Source organism: Fundulus heteroclitus, chromosome 18 (assembly GCF_011125445.2).
Source record: "Fundulus heteroclitus isolate FHET01 chromosome 18, MU-UCD_Fhet_4.1, whole genome shotgun sequence".
NCBI lineage: Eukaryota > Metazoa > Chordata > Actinopteri > Cyprinodontiformes > Fundulidae > Fundulus > Fundulus heteroclitus.
In genome coordinates this window covers 10,733,980-10,755,515 of record NC_046378.1, presented here as the reverse complement: position 1 = coordinate 10,755,515, position 21,536 = coordinate 10,733,980, and the positions used below count along the sequence as shown (strand labels likewise).

The window sequence follows — 21,536 nt, the reverse complement described above, 5'->3', positions numbered from 1 at the left end:
AGCATGGCCCCAACAAGAAAGCTGTCAGCTGAATCAATGTAAAAGCAAGATAAAAATGCTTCAAGAAGGTAAATCGACACAAAGTGTGGCAAAAGAGATACGTCTAAAATCTGGAGCAAGTGCATACCAAATAGGAAGGTAGCAGAGGAAAACTCCTACATGTTTAATGCATCAGGGCAGAAAAATCAAAAAAAGCTATGTAGGAAAAATGTAAAATTAATAAAAAAAGAAATGAAACAAATATATGCAGGAAGAGGAGTCGATGTTTGAGACTGAGCTGTACAAAATTGTCTTAAGTAAATGGGATTTAAAAAAAAAAATTCTGCCAAACTAAAGCAATAATTATCACTTGAACAGAGGAAAAAACATTTCCAGTGGACCAAAGACCAACAGTCATGAGCTGGTTGGATGAAAGTAAGATCCGGTGAGGAATCATAAATCTGCACAGGACAGGGAGACGATGCTGGAACATTTGTTTGATCCTATCCCAAAAAAACATATACAGATGATGGGCTGAAAAGAACAAGCTAACTTCTACAGCCGCTTAAGATATTAATGTCCTGTACAACAGCAGTGGAGATGGTGAATCTACTAATCCATGAACATAATATATTATATATAAGTCTCGACTTGATATAAAAAAGATGGAATTTGACGTAGTATTTGAGACTGTTCAAAAAATGGATGAAGTATAGAATTAGCTTTTTCAGAAAAATTATTACGGGTCATTATTTCATGTTTTCATCTTAATGATCTGAAAAGAGATTTGTCATTGAAGTTATTGTCATTTTTTAAGGCATGTCTTACAAAGCCAGTGTGTTAAGCTCTTTCTTGTCATACAAAAAAACAACAACAAACACCCCTTCCCCACTTCAAAAAATTACTGGAGATCCTCTAACGTTCCATGTTATTTTATTTTTAAATTTTTAAGCAAAAAAAAAAAAAAAAAAAAACGTATTCACAATTGATTCACTTACCTTCTCAAGCAGGGCATTCTGCCAGAGTCTGAACATCATCATGTACGTCCTGTCTCTGGCTCCAAACGAGGTAAAAAAGTGCTGCGAGGAAGAAAATAAAGACTTAACTATCACTAAAGGAAGAAATTACAGGAATATATATAAAAAAACAAAACAGTTCAGTTGTTTTCAACCCCCCATCATTTCATTTTAGGTATGGATTCTAGACTCAGCGTTAAGAACATGCTCCCCCTGCTGGTGGCAAAGGTTAAATCAGTGCGTCTGTACCCATTCCAGACTTGAACAAACTCCTTACCTTCTCGCTGTCCGTGCAGACCTGAATGGCATTGGGAATGAGACGAGCAGTCTTCTCTTTTGTCATCGAGCAGATGTCCTTTAGCCGTACTGTCAGCTGAACACACAACACACACATAAGCACAGATTATAGATCCACATCCACCCACTCCTGTCCTCATACTGTCAGTGAAACTACAAAGACATATGGACAGCGATGGACCGTACCAGAGTTTCCCAGCGGAAGATGTTGCTATAAAAACAGATCCAGTTCTCGGAGAGGTAGAGCCGTCCCTGCAGGAGGATGTCCCGCTGAAGAGCACAGGAGTAGTCTGCGGCGCACACACAATTAATTGTCGCACAATTAATGAAAAGTCATCCCGGCACAAAGCAAACACAAAGGATAATTCTCAGTGACGTAGCAGCTGAAATCTAACATATATCTTGGACACAATTAATCAAAGTAGCTCCAGAAGAAGCTCAGTCGCAGCCGTTTTTATCTAGCCATGAAAAGGATCTTTTGAACGAAAACTAAAACTTAACAGTGAAGCTTTTCTGAATCAGTTCTAGTGACTTATGGTTCAGTGCTGAATGTGAAAGTTGTATGTCATCAAAGTGCCTTGCTTTTATATGTTTAACATTAGCCGTTTATGAAAAAAAAATAGGATTCATTAATATGATTTGATCATTTTATTCAGAAACTACAAAATAATCATGGTCAAATTGTGCCAAACAGTTTGAAAAAAAAAAAAAACCTTTGAAAAGTAACGATCGAGAGAAAAAGGACGATTGCCTTACTGAGGGAAACTTAGCAGCAACAGTAACTTCAGCTGCAGATGACACGTTTCACTGACCAACAGGTTATTGCTCGATTTAATAAAATGGTAACATCTCTAAAGTTCCCAGGATAAAATCAACTTTGAAAGCTCAAAATCAGGAAGAAAGAGAAATAAAGGCAGCAGAGAACTGCTTAAAGTTGACCAAATTCCAAAACTTGAATAATTGTGGTTTAAACTAGACAGTTTGTCACCACTACTTGTTTTCCATTTGAAATTAGTTTTTTCCAGACCAATTCCTAAAAGCTTCCAGATGACTTTTACATTCTGCACATCTGACAATTTTATTTAATCTTTATTTAACCAAGATACAGTCCCACTGAGATTATTTCAGTACAGATACAGGCTGGCAGAAGTCCAAGCAATGCCTTGTAAATAAAAGTTAACCAATGGGGAAGTAGCCAAACCAGGCCATCCCACCTGTGAAAATAATTCTACAATTTATCATCTGCATGTTCCACCAATCATTAAGCCCTGCTGTTAATTAACAGCCCTGGACTAACACCGATAACCTTTTTAAAAAAAATCTTTGCTTTTATGGGTCAAAGCAAGAATGGATTATCTAGGATATAAATAACGTTTTGTTAAAGCACAGTTTGATATTTGTGATACCTTTACTCTGTAAAGAAAGAGTTGCGTAGATTCCAAAAAACAGTGATACAGCCTTTCTTTTTATATATATTTTTCAAATTACTGTAATATACTGTTTGAGTAAGCCAAAAACCCAAATGCTAAATTCTTAGGAATTTACTGTAAGTAGGAGAAAGGAATACATGCTTATTTTATTTTTCCCATATCAGTCCAGGCAGTTCGATGAGAAAAACCTTTCTCAAACGTTTGAAGGTTTGTTGTTTGAGTTTACTTAAAAAGAAGATGGTTATGAGGTGTTGGTTTTATTCTTTTTCACCCCAGATATCGCTTGTTTTTGCAGAACGCTGATCTTCTTTCAGAAACTCGTGTTAGTTCACATCTCTAACAGAAGGTGAAACAATGACCCCAAGCACCACTGCTAATGGCTATTATTCACACAAATCTGCAAATGCACTAAACCTGAAGACTCCAAATATGAAGAGTCAAAATGCACCGCTGTGGTGGCGATTTAAATAAATTTGACTGGCGTTTGAAGGGAAGCACTTTGATGAAATAGCTGCCATTTTGGTTCTAGTTGGTGATGCAGTGATCTAAAACAAAAGGCAGTCATTTTGATCTGGCTGAGTACTGAAGACGTTTTTACTGAAAGAAAGAAGACCTTAGCCAAAGCTGTTCTGCAAAGCATTAACAGTTGGAGCCCTCTGCTTTCTAAAAGCAGAGGGCTGTCTAAAAGAATGTGAACGGATTGGTTTATTTATGCTGTGGTGTGTTTAGCAAATGCGATCTTCTCTTCAGCATACCTCAAATTAAAAGGCTACAGTTCTCCTTTTTAAGGCATTTTACAAAACTAAATCAAGCAAAAATCTGCTGCATTTATATGAACTTCAAAAGTACTTTTCAAAAGTACTTATATTCCTTGAACCTTTTCCCATTCTTTCACGTCACATCTACAAATATATTTTACATCTACATATATTTTAATGAGAGTTGTCCAAAAGTGTTCAAGGGCAAAAAATGAATACAGTTATTTTATTTTTTAACCTGCTGTGCAAAATATGATAATTTTATTTAAACAAATTTGTCAGAATTTCAGACGTAAAGGGATGTGTAAATCAATGTAGATACAGATTAAAAAAGGGGTTTTCCCCCCAGAAATACTTGCTATATTTGACTAATTATCAAAAATAAATTCAAAGTTAATTTCAATGCACCAAAGGCGCGTTTGAGAAAAAAATCTTTAGATAGCTGTGGTCCTATTTAATACAAAAATTAAAGAGAATGTAAAAAGTGTGGTTGCTGAATGCTTTGTGTTGTGCCTAGCATTTCTAATTGTACAATGTTAACTTGTCCATAATAATGTTGCCCAAATAAAAAAAAACTAAACATTTGCATCAGCCACCTGTGCTGGTGGGCCAAATCTTTCTTGAATTGCAGTCGGGGGCCCCCAATAAATCAGAACAGGGGCCACAAATGGCCTAAGTATCGCACTTTGGATACGCCTGTGCTAGACCAACACAAAAGCGTACACGTTAATAGATGGAAACTGATGCATGCATCACATTGTTTTTTTTGTGTGACAAAAAACATTTTTAGAAGTGTGAGAAGGATTTTTTTTTGTCAATACAGCAAATCTTTTGGGGGTTTTCTTTACCAGCTTTCAACTTTCTCTCAAACTCCTGACCATGCGGTGTTCCTTGCTCTCCATGATGCTGTTTGTTTAATAATGTTCTCCAAGAACACCCTAAGGCCTTCACAGAACGGCTGTATTTAAACTAAGATCAGACTACATGATACAGGTGGAGTATATTTAATACCTGAACCAAACTGCTTGCACTAAATATTATTTAGGGGTATTGGAGTAAAATGCACACCGACATTTCCAGGTTTCTAGTGTAAAATTTTGAAAACCACACATCCTTTTTCTTCCATTACATGATCCCGCACCATTTTGTGTTGGTTTATTGCACACTAACAATCAAAATAAATCCCAATTGAATACCCTCAAGTTCATGGTTGTAACTTGAGTAAACGCGGAAAAAGATTCAAGGGATGTGAGCACTTTACCAGACACTGTATAATCATATCAAATAAAACAGTTAGAACATGCGACACGTGTCTGCAGGGAGGATTAATCGTGTTTTAATTACTAACAGGCCTGGTGCACCCTGGCAGTCCTCAGATGGCCTCAGTGTGTGGGGTGTCCACTCACCCACAATGAGCCTCTCTGTGTCGGGGAGCTGCTTGAAGAGTTTCCTGAAGTCCTCATTGCGCTGCTTGTACGTCGGGCTCAGCACCTGCAGCAGCACCAAGAGACACCACACAGACACACATCTAAATGCTTCCCAAACTCCGCCACGCTCGTCCTCATGCTCGGTCACAAGTGGCTGTTCGCCTCTGCAGCGCAAGCGCGTGAAATTAACCTGGCTAAAACCACCCACAGCTTCCACGAGGATGGCTGCTTTTAATGAGCCGCCGTCTGTGGGGGGTTTTGACAGGTGGACGCGATGGAAAGATGGTGAATGACAAGGGAGCTCAGGCTGTTTTCAAGGCTGCGTGATTCATGATGCTGAAGAGAAAGGTGACAAAAACGCACAGCAGAGACAGAGAGAGAGAGAAGTGACTAAAGTTTAGAATTTACCACCTAAATTATTCGATTTCTGTTAAAGGGGAACAGCCTTCCATGAATAGGAGTTTTGTTTAGCGGGGAGTTGACACATACAGTCAAATGCTTGGGGCTTAAAATGCAAAAAAAATAAATAAAACTCCTCCCTTCTAGGAAACTATCCTCCAGTTCAAGCCTGTGTGAAATTTCCAAATATGCTCCACAGAGAGGCTTCTTGGAATCCGTGTCAGAGCGTTTCCCTTCGTCAGGAAACGCTCAGGAAACCATCGCTGACAATGGAGCGAGGAGAGGTTTACTCAGACAAGAGAAATAAATAAATAAACCAAAGGGTTGTTCATGCCCTTTTAGTCTAAAAGGAAGCAGAGTTTGTCGTATCTTCTGCTGCTTCAGGTTTGAGAAAAGGGCGCTAATGAAAACCACTGCTTTAACAGTGGGAGTGATGGCTGTCTAACAAACTGCGTCCACCACCTTTTCCGCACTGCAGCTCTTAAAAACAACCGAAACACTTGTAACACAGCTGGAATATCAGGCCCGGCCACACAGCAACCTGATGATCTCTATTAACAACAGACCTCTGAGCTCCAGCAGGATTCCAGCAGATATGACTCATAAGCAAAGCAGTGCTTTTATTTAGTGCCTGGGAATTAGTACACAGAGCTGTGCTTGCAGCAGGAAAGACAAAGCTTGTTTGCTGGCTTTTATCGCCTTTGACTCTGTCCGGTTAGAGCTTCAGTAACTAAAGCTAAAAGGAAGAATTAAAATTACATTTCTGCTTGTCGTGTACAAGTCAGGGGGGGGCCAACTTACGGCAGGAATATCCTCATTGTCCCAGTCTGGGTCCTGGAGGTTCGACGCAGCCCAGCCCCACTCCCAGCCCCACTCCCCTCTGGCCGGACCCTGCAGGAGCCACCCAGCCAGCGCCTCATCCAGCTCCAGCACGGCCTCCCACTCCGACATCGTACCCTCCTCATCCTGCTCCGCGTTCATCGCCAGCTTAGTTGTTCTGGCCGTCTGCACGCAACAAAGTTGTGGGTCTGCTCTGTCAGTCACAGCGGTAAAAGCCAGGGGTGTCCGCGCCCTCCTCCTCCCCCCCCCCCCCTGCTTTTCCTTCTGGTACCGACTCCTTTCAGCACCGAGCGGTGGACGCTCAGAGCTCAAGCCACATGATCCGCGTATTGCTCAGTGGTTCTGCAGAGCTCTGCCGCTTCCTTTCACACACACAGGGAGAGGAGTTATGGCCGTTGCCCTCTAGTTACCCCGGCCAACAAGTCCTTTATTATCATGCCGTGAGCGTTTTCCTTTTTTTTTTTTTCCTGCCTACTCTCCCAAGTAAGTGTGTGAGGAGAGCACGTGTGTGTGCGTGTATGTGTGTGTGTGTGTGTGGGGCACTGTCCAGGTTTGAGTGCTCTGTAATCACTCTGTTTACAAGCCCCAAAGAATGATGAAAGTTTACTTTGTGGTGAGGTTTCGTCCAGGAGGAGACTCAGCTGGACACGCTGAGAGGACAGAAACCCGTTTTCTGGCCGTTATGGTATGTGTCGAGTCCGTTTTGGTGTCCGCTCCGAGTGGCTGAGTTACTGAGAACAGATGCGAGCGTGGCCTACAGTTACCTCCACGTGCAAAACAACCACATCAATCATCGCAGGGCCCGGCCAGGGGTCGTAACCCCCCTGTGAAGCCGAGCTTTTTTTAAAGTACTGTACACAGACGCGAAGCCACTTTGGTTCGAACCAAAGCCGAAGGCAGCAGGGGGGCATAAAAGCGCTTCTTCCTGCCTTGGAACTGAGAACATTCCCCGTTCTCCTGATACCTGATACCCCCTCTGAGAAGATCTAGGGAGCTCACCGTTTCTATTTTTGCACCCCTTCAAAACAACCCATCAGCATGCCCCCCCAAACCGTTCTGAATTCAAAACGTTTCAGCAAACAGGAAGGTATTGAATGGCTCGGTAGGTCTCAGAGGTGATTCCAGAAAGAACAAAAAGCATCCACTTCAAATTCCTGTGCCTTCTTCTGGACGAGCCACACGTATGACCCACATCTGCACACTTGGTTTGTTGTTAGCGGCAACATTCAAGGGGGCAATGTGACGTATAAAACACAAGATTCAAAGTTGCAAACCTGCTTAAACCTCTTTGCTTTAGCTGATTTGGAAGTGAGGATTTTTTTTCTTTCTTGAAATCAACTGTGATGCCGCTTGAGTTCTCATGATTTCTTTTCCTCTCCTTTCTAAAAACACTTCAAAGAAAGGAGCCATTGTGACTGATGTGGCGTCCAGAATTCAGGTGGCAGTATCAGCCGAGGGATGACGTATGCCCGCAGATACATAGCGTGTATTGATCTGGTTTATTATTAACCTCCTGAACAAACAGCCGGAGATGCAGGAGACTGGTACTGAAACCCAGGGCGTGTACTGGAGGATCGTGTGCTCATCCCATTGCAATATGGGGGTGTGTTTTAGTCAGAGTGAAGAAGGTCGTTTGATTTTATTAATGCAAATAGGAACGGCTTTCAATAATGAGTTCATTTCTCACTTGTTTTACTGCTTGTTGGTGTTTGCCCTCTTGGCGCTAACATCCTGGTTACCAAGGGAGCACTGCAACAAACACGTGTAGATGCAAAGCAAACAAACAAGCACTTTTAGAAGAGAAAAATGGGGTGATGGTCGAATTTCTTTTTTATCCTAAGGGTAAACGTGATCGCGGAGGCCATTAATGCTGAAAAGTGGTGCACTTGCAAGCATGCACACACAGGCTGACATGCATATAAGGTGCATCAGTGATAGATTTAGAGACAAAGCCTCCAGGGACGTGGTAGAAGTTGAAAAAGGGTATATACATTAACTGCATCAAAAGACAAATGGATGTTTTTAATCACTGTCTGATGTTAAATTAGACTAAAAGATTCCTGTTTAAGGTCAGTTAGCATTACCAAAATTATCATTTTCAGCTCTGCGCTCAGATTTTCTTTTGGATTGAAACGAAACATGGACGCGATAATCACTCGTTTCAGTCGAGTAGATCCCCATATTTACACGTCACTGTGTGTGCCGCAAATTGGCGCTAAAATGTGAAGATCAGGATGTAAAAAAATCTGTTTGATTTTAGAACCATACACATGGTTGAATATAAAGATATAAGGAATAATTAAACAGCACAATCTTCTTCTATTACCAACGGTTGAATACAGACAGATTTTATCTGGAGCGACATCCACTGTAGAACTGCAGTGAATCCCGTCTGCTTCAAGTGAAGCGATAAAATTTAAAGTGACGTTCCTCCTGCCCAAATTCTCTCAAGACAGCTGGTATGCGAGGATATACCTAAGACTTGACTCTGCTAAATCCCATTTTCAAATGACGAGTGGCTGATATACAAATAAATACTGAAAACTATGTGAGAAATCCTATTTTTGCTATTTTATTGAATACTAGGTCCTAGGATTAGAGAATAATTGAATAAATTAAATGCAGTATAACTGAAAAGGACAATTTCTTCATTAAACAAGATTAGGAGAGACAAAGAACAGCCTGCCACAGTTGGTTCTTGTTCTCAATACCTTCAAAGGATTGAAAAAGCATATTGGACACTGTTCTTTTTGAGATGGATACTAAGAACCCAATTTGATATTAAGGGAAAATGTTAAATATGTTGGTGGTCAAGAAAGCAGGTTTCCCCCCTTTTTTTAATAAATAAACAGTATATAACAATAAACACATCTGTTTTAATTTCTGTAAGTAGTGACTACATTAGAAGGACGAGTGATTGCACTGATACTATCAGTGGTAGTGGAATAAATCAATGTCTACATCAGTTAATTGATTTAGGAATACAGCCGAAAACATCAGTCCCCTTGACACAACTAGATATTTTCCTTGCAGTTTTGAGGAGTACCTGAGAGCTCTATCTGTTAGGAAACATTTTTTAACTTTTCTCTTTCACCTCTGCCTGTGTTTATGGTAAAAGGTTATGTATCGATAGATTGTAAAGTCAGGGAAACGGATACCTGACACAACAAATGAGTGCAAATTTGACAAATTTTGCACTCAATCACAACAAATTTGCTTTTGTTGTGATTGGTGTGTTTGAGCCAACATACATATCATTAGCGCCGCTTTCTTTTTGAATAAGATGCTTAGCCACAGTAGTTTATGGTGTGAGAATTTTGAGCTAACACTAGTAGCAGTGCAATGTTAGAGGTTGTGCGGCTTAGATGTTAGCAAGATCTACTCTAAATTGTGAGTGGTTATGGTTTTCTTTTGCAAGTAGGAGTAAAAAAGGAAAAGAGGGAGGTTTTTTATTGGTTTGGTAATAGTGATAAAACTTTCTATACATACACATACATATATATATATATATATATATATATATATATATATATATATATATATATATATATATATATATATATATATATATATATATACATATATATATATATATGGTCAACAAATTTTAACACTATCGAATGGTTAATTTATTCCAGTGACTCAATTCACTAAGTGAGACACATTACATGGAGTAATTACACACAGACTGATGTTTTCAAGTCTTTATTTGTGTTAATTATCACGATTTTCCACTTACAGCTACAATAAGCAAACTTTTGATCTTAGAATATTACACCACACCACCAATAAAAACATTTTTAATACAGAAATGTGGGCTTAATCAAAAGTATGTTTAATATCTGTTTAAAGGTGGCTATTTTCAAAAGGTGCTTGTAATCTGACGAAACGCATATTCTAATTTATCGAGTGAGTCTGTGTGTGTATGTCTATATATTTTCCAGTTGCTCGCCTTAACCCTTCCAGTAATTTCCCAAATTGATTAGTGCAGCGGATTGTTTAGTACAGTGTGTTTGTTGCCACTTGTTGCATGCCACAAAAAGAGGTTTGCTCAGTGAGTCAAAGAGAATATAAAAAAAACACATCAATTTGACACATATAACCATAGAAGAAGTAGAACAATTGACGTAGCTTTTGTTGTGAAATTGTTTAAATGTGTCTTTTCCAAAACATCCCAATCACTTCCTCTTAACTGTGGCTTGCAGTGGGCGATAACAACACTGAGAGAACTTAGTGGAATGAGAAACAGGAAGGAGGGATATGACGGTTCCCCTCAGCTGAAAAGCTAGAGACAGAGAAAGATATCTGGGTTGCACAAGAATACAAGTCATGCTTACTCTCATGATGTGCTGTCTTTCATGCTGGGAGAGAGGGGAAGAATGTACACACAGGGAATAAAAAAAATAAAAAAATAAATAAAAAATGGGGAAAAAATTGCAGTAAGAACACTCCTGGACAAAGAATGACTTATATTGCCCTGCAAAAGCATTCACCCCCTTCAACACATTTTCTCACATTACAACGACCTTAACAGCCAAACGATTTATTTTATTGGGAAATTACATGACAGACCAACACAAAGTAGTGGATAGTTGTGAAGTCTAGGGAAATTGCCACATGGATAAATTTTTTTTGGGGGGTACAACTAAAATCCAGAGCATGAGGCACCCCTCCAGTTTGATCTAGATCTGCACTTTAAGCCATTCTACCTCACAAACAGACTTTCATCTAAAACGTTTCATTGTAGCCCTGGTTGTATGTTGTGAGTCACTGACCTGCTCAAAAGTAAAAAGCTTTTCCTTCAATGATCCCCTGTTTTTTCTTTTCTTTTTTAGCTCCATCCACCATCCACCATCCCCTCAACTCTGAAAAGCTTTTCTGTCCCTGCTGAAGAAAAGCATCCCCACAGCATGATGCTGCCACCACCACATGTCCTGGTGGGGATGCTGTTGAGGATAATAGGCAGCATTTTCTTTCCACCACACACAGCATTTTGCATGCAGGTGACAACAAGTTTAACTGGGCTATAGTCTGACCAGAGCACCTTCTTCAACGTATCTAATGTATTTCCTATAGTGCTTGTCGCAAAACTTAAATGGAACTACTTATGGCTTGAACAATGGTCTGCTTCTTGTCACTCTTTAAAGGACCTATATCATTAAAAATCTACTTTTTTGAGCTTTTCATTATGTTATGATGCTATTCCTTCCTCAAAATCATGCCCAAAGTGGCATTTTGCTTGATTTGTGCATGTCTGAGTAGTCCTTGTGAATTCAGCCCTCTGAGCAGCAGCTCCTTCCTGTCTTAGAAAGCGAGCGGCCAGGTCCGGTCTACGTACAGCTGTCATTACTCGCGCCCCACCAGGAAGCACTACCTTGAGCATCCTGCCCCTGCCCAGTTACCAACACGCCCAACGAGCGGTGTTGTGAGCCACAGCGCGGTCATTTCTGCTCAAAGTTGAGACGAAGCGGCTCTTTCAGCACCTAATCTGCACAGCAACAACAACTGCTTTTTTGCGCCGCGCCGGCTCTAGGGTGACCCCACATGGGGAGAGGCGGCGCTGCGGTGAAAGCAAGCGTCTTTCTTCTGTGTTGGAAAAGTAGCACAAAATATTGATATTGATATTTCATAGCAAATTATTACTCTGTGGTGCCAAAGGCAACATTTCAACACGTATACGCCTATAATTGACTTCGGAAAGCTTAAAACAAGCATGATTATAGAATCTTTAAATGAGTTTGTGGAGGTCACTTCTAATAGTTTTCCCACCTGGGCTGTGGATCTCTGCAGCTTCTGCAGAATTCCCATGGCCCTCTGGGCTGTTCCTAATTAATCCTCTGCTCGCCTGGCCCATTGTCCTGCATGTTTTAGTTGTTTCCCTGCCTCTACACATCTGACTTAAATAAATGGGTGATTCACAGGCTCTGCAGCCCTTGATAGCCGCTGAGAAGGTCTTACAATCACTGATTCAGGTTTGGTGGAACAGAGAGGTAGGCTTGAATTGCACCACACTGTTTCCAGTTTCAAATGATAAATTGAACTGAGCTTTATGAGCTGTTCAAAGCAGTGGGTTCTGTTTTTGAAACCCCACCCTGCTGTCTGCTGCATTCCTTGCTCTTCTTCATGATGCTGTTCTGTTCTCAAGATTTTCTCTCACAAACCTCTGTGGCTGTCGCAGAACAGCTGCTTTTAACCGGAGATAAATTACACACACGTGGAGTCTGTTCACTGATTAGCCCTGGATTTATTCAGGGGTACAAGAGTAAAGGGGCTAAACACAAACGCACTCTGCCGTTTTCAGACTCGTATTTGTAAAAAAAAAAATCAAAATCCATGCCCTTGCATCTTCCTTCCATTTCCCAATAAGGCACTACCTTGTGCAGGTCTTCACTTAAATGTGTTAAAGTTTGGGGCTGTAACAAGACAAAATGCCAAAAAAGTTGTGAGAGGCGTGAACACTTTTGCGAAGCACTGTAACACTGACAGAACGTAAGTTAATCGATCTCACTCCTGTTCTGCATGTTGTCTTTACTTTCGTAACGGTCATCCTTTCAAAATTACAGCCGTGAAAACGCCTGTAATCCTTCAGGCTTCTTAAATGCATCCTAAATGCATCGTAACTGCACAAAGGAGCGTTATCGCGGAACTTTCCTCCCCGCAGCTGTCAAACTTTATAAACATCACTGCTCCCAACAAATTCAGTATTTACCACCTCTGCTTTTATTTTCCACAGTCTTGTTGTAAATAGTCTGTAGGTGTTTCTCATGCATATATAGAGATTTTGCACATTTATTAAAATCACCCTACACACTTGCACACTTCTTTATTTAATAACTGCGCAGTATTTTGTTCTCATGTTGGAAATTTGCTCTTTGCTGCTGATACACCTGAATTCCCCCCACTTTGGGACAATAAAGGAGTTTTCTAACTGCTAACCTGTAAAAGTGGCAGTTCAGTGGATGACCAGAGGAGGTTTCAAAACTAGCTTTAGCACACCACCTAGTGGTGCAAAAAGGAAACACGGATAAAACAGCAACAACGTTTTAATTAAATCCATTCTGTTATTCAAGAGGAAAAGGTAGGGTAAAAAAAATTAACTGTTGTGTTTATGTTACCTTGTTCCGATAGCCTTTCCATGTTCTGGCTACCCTGCATTAAAAGGCCATCTGTTGCTTATTTTAAAGCCATGTTAATCCCCGTCTTCAGGACAAGTAAGCCAGTAGTAGTTTGTTGCTTAAACAGGACTAAGGACAACAACCTCTCATCCTCATAAAGGACACTCCTCCACATGCATGACGCAAATACACTCACACAAGCACACACCTTAAACGATGAACACACGTACGTAGAAAGTGTACTAAAGAAACAAGAGATGACTTACATTGTACCAGCTTTGGCTCTTCTGTGGAGAGAGAAAAAAAGAGGAAGGATTTAAGGTCGATTAGTTAAAATTCATCATTCATTTCATCCCAGTTCCCAGCAGAGGACATCATTTATGGCAAACCAAAGATTTACTTAAGTTCACTTAAAAAACAGATGTGTGACAGAACACTGTCTTTTAATAAGTAGGGTAGATTTGCTAACTATAATGTATAAGATAAATCAAATAGAGTTTCATTTCAAAAATCTCTTAAGCGTGCAATAGAATTATGCTTGTTTTTTCAAATTCGTGTACTGATATGCATATCTTGTGTGTGTGTGTGTGTGTGTGTGTGTGTGTGTGTTAGTTTGCATTTGTGAAAATCTCACTTACGAATATTAAAAAGAAAAATCTATTTTTCAAAAACGTGAAGATGTTTATTTTCTCATAACAGCTTTGGAGGCTTAAGATATCACATGGCATTGTACTACATAAATGTATAATTATTATAATTTTACATTTATGTAGTAATTTTACAAAAAGTAATTTTACAAAAAGTTATTTTACAAAACGTAATTTTACATAGATTATAATTTATGTTCTCTGACTTTAAGAAAGATGCCATCACCTCAGCTGCCAGTCATTTATACTTAAATCTCCCAACCTTTCAGTTTGTTATAGTTTTCTAACAGTAGAGGGCAGCAGAGAGATCTCCTACAATGAACTGTTAGTTACAAGGTGCAGCAACAAACAAATATCCAATAGAAAAAAAAACATGCAGTTGATCATGGTGGGAATAAAGCATGGAGAGGACCGTACATGGGGAGTGGAAGGGAGGGGGAAAGAATGAAAGTTTGCATGGGACTGGTAACTGTGTTTTTCCTCTCCAAACTGTGCTCAACTCAGGAAAAAGAAAGTTTTCCTCAGCTACAGAAACATGTATGTCAAACTATAGTTGGAACTTTTGCAACAGGATGAAAATGACACTCTACAGTGTGTAAAACATTTTAAACTGAACTGATGTTGAATATTTTCATCTGTCTTTCATTGCGAATTAAAATAAGCACAACCCCCTGCAGAAAGAACAGTTGAGATGAAGCTTTTGGATATTTTCTGTTCATGCTGTCAGACGCAGTGAGCTGCAGCCTCAGGCCTGGGGCCTAACTGTGACGATCGCTGGGCTAATGTGGGCTAATCTGATTTGAAGGTGACAGAGGCATGAGTGTGGAAATACTTGGAGGCCACTGCAGGGAGAAGATTTGCATGCAAGTTACGTTGTATGTAAATGAAAGGGACAAACATATCTCCTATTAAATAGAGGAAAATAAACTCCATAAAATGGATTTTTTAGGGTGATTGTTGTCAAACAAAAGCATTGCAATAAAAGTCAGCTTTCTGCTCATTCCTCCTGTGCATTAGCTATTTGAGAAAGAAAGCCATTGGGATTTGGCAATTGTTATGGCAACTGACAAAGATAACTTTATTGGCAAAACAAGTCAATAACATCGTCTTTCTTTGCATTTAATGCAACGCATTGACCGAGAATATCTTTACAGTAGGAATGGGTGTGGATTTTTACTCAGCTTTATTTTGTGATGGTTATTTCCACGACAAATATGATGTCAAAAAACATTGCAAAAAATAAAAATAAAAAAATCTTCATAGACTTTCTGGCTCTATATCTGTCAATTCTTACAGAAATACTGGTAAAAAGTAAAACTTACTTATTATCAAATTACCTATTTCCCAACACCAGTTCATTAAGTAGTGCGATTATATAGCTAAACATTACACGCTGATTGCAATCAATCATGTTAACTAAATACGGTTGTTTCTAGTGATGCTCTCAGGGAACGGTACAAACAGCAGCTGCAACAATCAAAATCTTACTGTCAGACCTTTTTTTTGGGGGTTGCAAACATCATCAGGTAGTTAGGCATTGTGGTGAAAAATAATTATTCTGACTATATATTTTGTGTTATTATGAGAAACAATATAATAATTATCCATCCCTTTTGTGGTATAAAATGTCTGTGAGCATATAACATTTGGAATTATGACCTCCAGTTTCCACCAGAAGGCAAAGGTACCATCTCGGTGTTTTGCAGACTTGCCAATGCTGTAAACTCTGTGGTGTTTTATGACCCTATGCCAAACAAACTTTAATTACAATGTCATTAACTACCAACATAAACACAGCTCCTTTAGGAGACACCACAAATGATGGACACTAATAAATCCATTCACAACAATAATTAGTGGCCCAAATGGCCTCCAAGGAACAAATTAATGAATAGATTCGAAACAGTCCTGTGGGTCTTTTGCTAGAAATGCACCAATCAAGTGCCCAGAGACTGAAAAACCACAAATCTTCCCTTGATCGGCTTTCAATGGCTGTTGGGAGGTCAAATATTGAAAATCCCGCCCCCCCCCATTCATTCCATGTATTAAAACTGTGGATTTTTGCTTTACAATATAAACACACTAACAGCTTGCGCTTTAATACACATTTTGATTTTAATAAAGAACTCACAAAGGTTAGGGACATACCCTTGGATACACATGTAGGGTTAATCCTGTTATTACTTTAGTTAATTCCAAAACTAGTTCCACTATCAAAGAACCTATAATTAATTTGTGAGTCTTTAGAAAACCAAATGGAAATCAGTCAAACTTGGTATCAGCAGATAAGACTTCAAAGAAAATTTGAAATTAGGACCCAAAATGGTTTGGTTAATCATTCGTGTTTGCCTTACTGTTAAAGTGCTGACTCATTTAAATGCTCTCTTGCTAACTTCCTGTAGCAGCTGGCTGTGCAGCAGTGCAAACACCGGCTTATGCGTAAACATGAACAAATTCAGACTTGGTTTTGGCTACAGTCTGGTTTATCTCTGTCCTCTGTAAACCGGGGCTCACACTGACTACGGTTTGTGGTCCTGATCCAGTTCCGGTTTGCCGCATACCCCGACTCACACTGCTCCCAGGGAAACAGTGGCCAGTTGCGGCTCCGGCTGCGGAAAGGGCGCTCGTGAGAATATAATGTGGTCCTTTCTGTTGCTATCCCTGATAAATTATTGAAAAATAGCTTTGATTTTCGTTTTTTTGGGCAAAACTCGTTATCCGCGCGTATAAATATCCCACTTCATTCTCCAAATGCCCCTCTGTTTCCTCGTGTTTCTGTTTTGCCGTTTGGTTTGCACTAGTCAAGTTAGCGTAAGTTGGTAGGGTGATTTTATTTTGAAATTCAACTGAAATTTATTCTGTCTAGTGCCCAACCTTTCCTGCTCAGCTCGTAAAATTTGGGAGCTTTATCTGGGGACGGCTGTGGCGTCCTGTCAAACTTTCTTATTGTGGAAGGAATCCACAAGAAGAGAGAAAACTGTAGAGGAAACCCTGCAGGTGTGTACATCCAAAACTGTAAAACAGAAATATCCTAACACAAACAAGAAAAACGGCAAAAAGTAGTCCCTATCCTAATCAGCATGTTATCCTATACTGACCTTTTTAGAGCAGGGTTAAGTTGCCTTCATAAATGTGGTATGCCCTTAATAATCAAGCTCCATCATATATCAGAGCTCTGATTACCCCGTATGTTCCTAACAGAGCACTTCGCTCTCAGACTGCAGGTCTGCTGGTGGTTCCTAGAGTCTCTAAAAGTAGAATGGGAGGCAGATCCTTTAGCTATCAGGCTCCTCTCCTGTGGAACCAACTCCCAGTTTTGGTCCGTGAGGCAGACACCCTATCTACTTTTAAGACTAAGCTTAAAACTTTCCTTTTTGACAAAGCTTATAGTTAGAGTGGCTCATACCCTGAGCTATCTCTATAGTTGTGCTGTGATAGGCTTAGGCTGCTGGAGGACATCAGGGTCTAATTTTCTCACTCTACTGATTTCTACTGTTCTCCAGTTTTGCATTGTATTACATTGAAATGACTGTCGTCATTTCAGCTTTTAACTTTTTGCTCTCTCTCTTTTTCTTCATAGTAGGTACACCTGGTCTGGCGTTCTGTTAACTGTGACATCATCCAGAGAAGACGGCTCAGCCGCTACTACCATCTAATGTAGAACAGATTACTAGATCAATGTGTGCTTCTGTGCTTTTTTGTCTCTCTTGTTGTGTCTCTGCTCTGTCTTCTCTAACCCTGTCGGTCGAGGCAGATGACCGTTCATACTGAGCCCGGTTCTGCCGGAGGTTTTCCTTCCCGTTAATGGGGAGTTTTTCTTCCCACTGTCGCTTCATGCTTGCTCAGTATGAGGGATTGCAGCAAAGCCATGTACAATGCAGACGACTCTCCCTGTGGCTCTACGGTTCCCCAGGAGTGAGTGCTGCTTGTCGGGACTTTGATGCAATCAACTGGTTCCCTTATATAGGACATTTTTGACCAATCTGTATAATCTGACCCAATCTGTATAATATGATTGAACTTGATTTTGTAAAGTGCCTTCAGATGACATGTTTCATGATTTGGCGTTATATAAATAAAATTGAATTGAATTGAATTGGTAGAAAACTGGACGACTACAGTGAGCTAATGCTATTTCTGCTGTGTTACATTTGAAACTGAACGCAGGCGCAATATTTAATTTAGGAGATAGGAAGCACTGCAAAAGACAGGAGGGAGGAACACTGTCAAAGGGAAGTCTTTATAGGCACAACTACACTACAAAGGAGGAGTCGGGCTGATGGATTTATTAAAGGGACAGCAGGGTTTGCCAGCAGGTCAGGTGAATAAAGAAGAAATCCTTACTTTAATCAGATTAAGTCTGTCATACTGAAAGGAAATTACAGAGAAAACCAAAAGTTAACCAAAGCAGTGAGTGGGGTGGACACAGACAGACATGGAAGATGGAAAAATAAAAGGTGAGATCCGATTTATTAATACAACTTTAAGGAACGTTAACTATCTCTAAGAAGAAAAAGCTTCCTTGGCAGAGGCCAAAAATGTCAAACTTGACTGTTCGTGTAGCTGGTGCCGTTACATGAGAAGCCTGATTGATTTTTGCCGCACCACTGTCGCTGCTGTCATCATTAATCCATTCTCATGGTGAGGCACAGCCCGCCTCTTTCTGCTGAATGCACACTTATTTGGATTGTATTAGGGTTAGGATGATCGGGCTCACGTTGCCAGAATGACCTCATGCTTTTATGGGTCATGTGACCACAGTGCACCAAAGAGGTTTTTGTTGGGGTACTCCAACAGAAAAGCTTTTGACTGTGGCACAGAAAGTAAATGTGTGGTCAGTTGATAAATGTATATGTGTTAAAAGAAGACTTTGCACATGTGCAGCCAAAAACAGGCTGCAATGAGCCATTTCAAAAGGAGGGCCAATATACTGAACTTATAAGTACTCTACAAAGTCTTGTATTTTTGCAATTAAAGTTGGATAAAGTCATAACACAAAACTACACAGCTTTGCAAAAGTATTATACTCCTTGACCTTTTTCATATATTGTCATGTTACAACCAGAAAGTTAAATGTATTTTATAGGAATTGTATGTGATATAACAACACAAAGTGTTTTAAAGTGAAAAGAAAATTATATATGTTTTTTAAATGTTTTTTTTTTTTTTTACAAATAAACAAATATTTAACCTCCTCATTCTGATCCATTTGAATAGATTCCAGTGCAAAAAAATAGTATTCAGAAGTCAATTAATTTCAGTAAAATTACAGCTATTCTGTGAACACTTCAAAGGTTTGCTGGGTAACAAAAAAGGTTTCTAAAAGGGGGCATATTGTGCTGTTAAAACCTTCCTTTTCACAGTTAAATCATTCAGTTGTGGACTATATAAAGGGGAACTGAAATGCCTTGGTCTGAGTTCCCGGTTATTGTTGCCTCACAGTCCCTCCTTTGCCGCTGTTCTGAGGTGTGTCTGAGAGCAACTCGTTTTGGTGCAGTCTCTTTAAATGCAAAGGAGGCACAGAGTGTTCCACTGCATCCCGTTTGGCCATTTTTGAAGTTGTGTGGGGGGAGACTGTAACTGTGTAGGTTAAGCAAACAGGCTTAAATCAGAGGCAACCGGACTCAACTTCCACCAAGCAATGACCTCTAATGACCCAGAAGAATGACAGATGGGTCATTTATTTGCATCTGACTCAGAATGCACCTAGGATGACGAGCCTTAATGTGCTTAATAACAGCAGCACTCCAGATTGCTCAAGTGCAAATAGCCAGAACTGAGAAAGTCTCCTGGATAGGTGCTGAAACTGAGCTTAAGCTCAATTATCTCCCATTTAAGCCTGTTTGCTTTATTCACTTGTAGTTTTGCCATCCATGAGCTTGGCCGAAATGTTTGCCAAGCATGGCGGATTCACCTGAAATTGGTATGGTCCGGAACTACTTTGGTTCAGAGTGTAGCTGTTGTCTACTTCCTGGTTCCTGAGCCAATCATATGAGATCTCCCAGGGTTCCCAACACAGAGCGCAGCATTTGGTATGTTATCTTGGCAAAAGAGCAGCAGCCTGCTAACATGGAAGCTCAGACCAGAAATAGAACAGAATACAACATCATATACCTATTAAGTATGAGTGATGATTCAAAACAGCAACACACCGTTTCAAAACGGCAAATTAGATTGTTGTGATTGGCAAGCTGTTGTACCGATTCGAGCCACAAGGTGTCAGTATTTAGTTATAGCTCCTTTAAGTTTTACATGGCAGTGGAAGCATTTGAGAAGAATATTCTATCCCTCTGTGGCCAGAGCCAGACAGCTACATTTGAGAAAAAAAACAAAAAAAAAAACGTTGTGAGTGTACGCTGGAAGTTGCCAGTTGTGAAATAAACAAGCAACCAGCTCTAAACAGACAAGCCCAAAACAAGCCCAACAAGCAACCCAACACACTAGTACAGAGGCCGCTTGTAAACAGTATAAATGAACTGCTGGTGTTTTTATGTAAGTGTTGGGGAAAAAAAAGGCCAAGCGCGACCCAAAAGCTCGGCTCCGAGTCCAATCTCCTTCTACCTCAAGCGGTGCCGATAACAAAACCAGAAAGCTACAAATTAAATGTGCCTGCAAGCACATATAATAAAAGAAAACATCACACAGAGGCGGATACAGGGGTCTCAGTTTTCTCTCTCCGTTTTTAAGCAATGAGAGCCAACAATATTAAGACCACATGATAATAATAATAAGAAAGGTAAGACTACAACAGCACAGCTATGAACAATGCTTTTGTGGAGCTGTGACTGCTACTCCTGTAGAGAAGTCTACAGAGAAACTGGACAGTGAGGCAAATGGTGGATGAATATCTCGTGAACGTTGTTAGTGTACATACAGGTATCAAAATTCAATATCATCAAAGCTAAGTGGTCCACAAACAGTTTCTAAACTTATCTCGAACAATAATGCGATGAACAAAAAGTTAGCACCGCAATTATCCATTTGCAGATTTACACGACTGTGCCCACTACTGGTGACGTCATGCTATAGGGGTGCTTTTCTTTTAACATGGAGGTCAGAGTTGGTTAGAAAATGCATGTAAGGTTTTCATAAAGGGCAGCCCTTTATGAAAACCTTACAGAAGACCAAAAAGGCTCAAAACTAGAATAGAGGTTAATCTTCATGCAGGACAGTGACAATAAACATCCAACCAGAACTACAATGGAACAGTATAGATCAAAGGATATTCATGTGTTAGAATGCCTAAATTAAAGTAAAGAGTATTGACAGCATTGAGGTGAAAGGTAATGCATCCCATATTTCTCAGATTTTCATTGGTAAATACATAGAAACCATGCATCCTTTTCCATACACTTCACAATTATGTGCTGCTTTGTGTTGGCCAGTTACATAACTTCCTCTCAAAAATATGTTAAGGTTTATGGTTGTGGTTTGGCCAAATGTGAAAGCTTTCAAGGTGTATGAATGCTTCTGTGAGACACTGTAAGCTAATGGGTAAGCTGATATCATAGCCAACACACTGAAATATAACAGCAGTCTTTCGTGCATTTTCAAGACGGGATACACATTTTCAGACAATGATGCTAAAAGAAACACAAAATTCCTCATGAGGCAATGGAAAGGTTGCA

The 21,536-nt window shown here is 39.9% G+C and overlaps 1 protein-coding gene across 14 annotated transcripts in view; it reads right to left on the bottom strand.

Moving 5' to 3' along the window:
- Positions 1-21,536, bottom strand: part of gramd1bb (GRAM domain containing 1Bb) — a 169,669-nt gene that overhangs the window by 13,777 nt on the left and 134,356 nt on the right. For 9 of the 14 annotated variants that reach the window (XM_036149450.1, XM_036149455.1, XM_036149463.1 and 6 more), the window contains 7 exons: positions 18,253-18,276; positions 13,528-13,548; positions 10,484-10,507; positions 4,887-4,971; positions 1,479-1,582; positions 1,273-1,368; positions 978-1,058 (listed from right to left, as the gene is read on the bottom strand). In XM_036149450.1, coding sequence (XP_036005343.1) covers positions 978-1,058; positions 1,273-1,368; positions 1,479-1,582; positions 4,887-4,971; positions 10,484-10,507; positions 13,528-13,548; positions 18,253-18,276 — 435 coding nt within the window. Of the gene's footprint in view, positions 1-977; positions 1,059-1,272; positions 1,369-1,478; positions 1,583-4,886; positions 4,972-6,107; positions 7,447-10,483; positions 10,508-13,527; positions 13,549-18,252; positions 18,277-21,536 lie in introns of those variants that run through there. The other 5 variants (XM_036149452.1, XM_036149453.1, XM_036149454.1 and 2 more) reach the window with 3 other exon arrangements.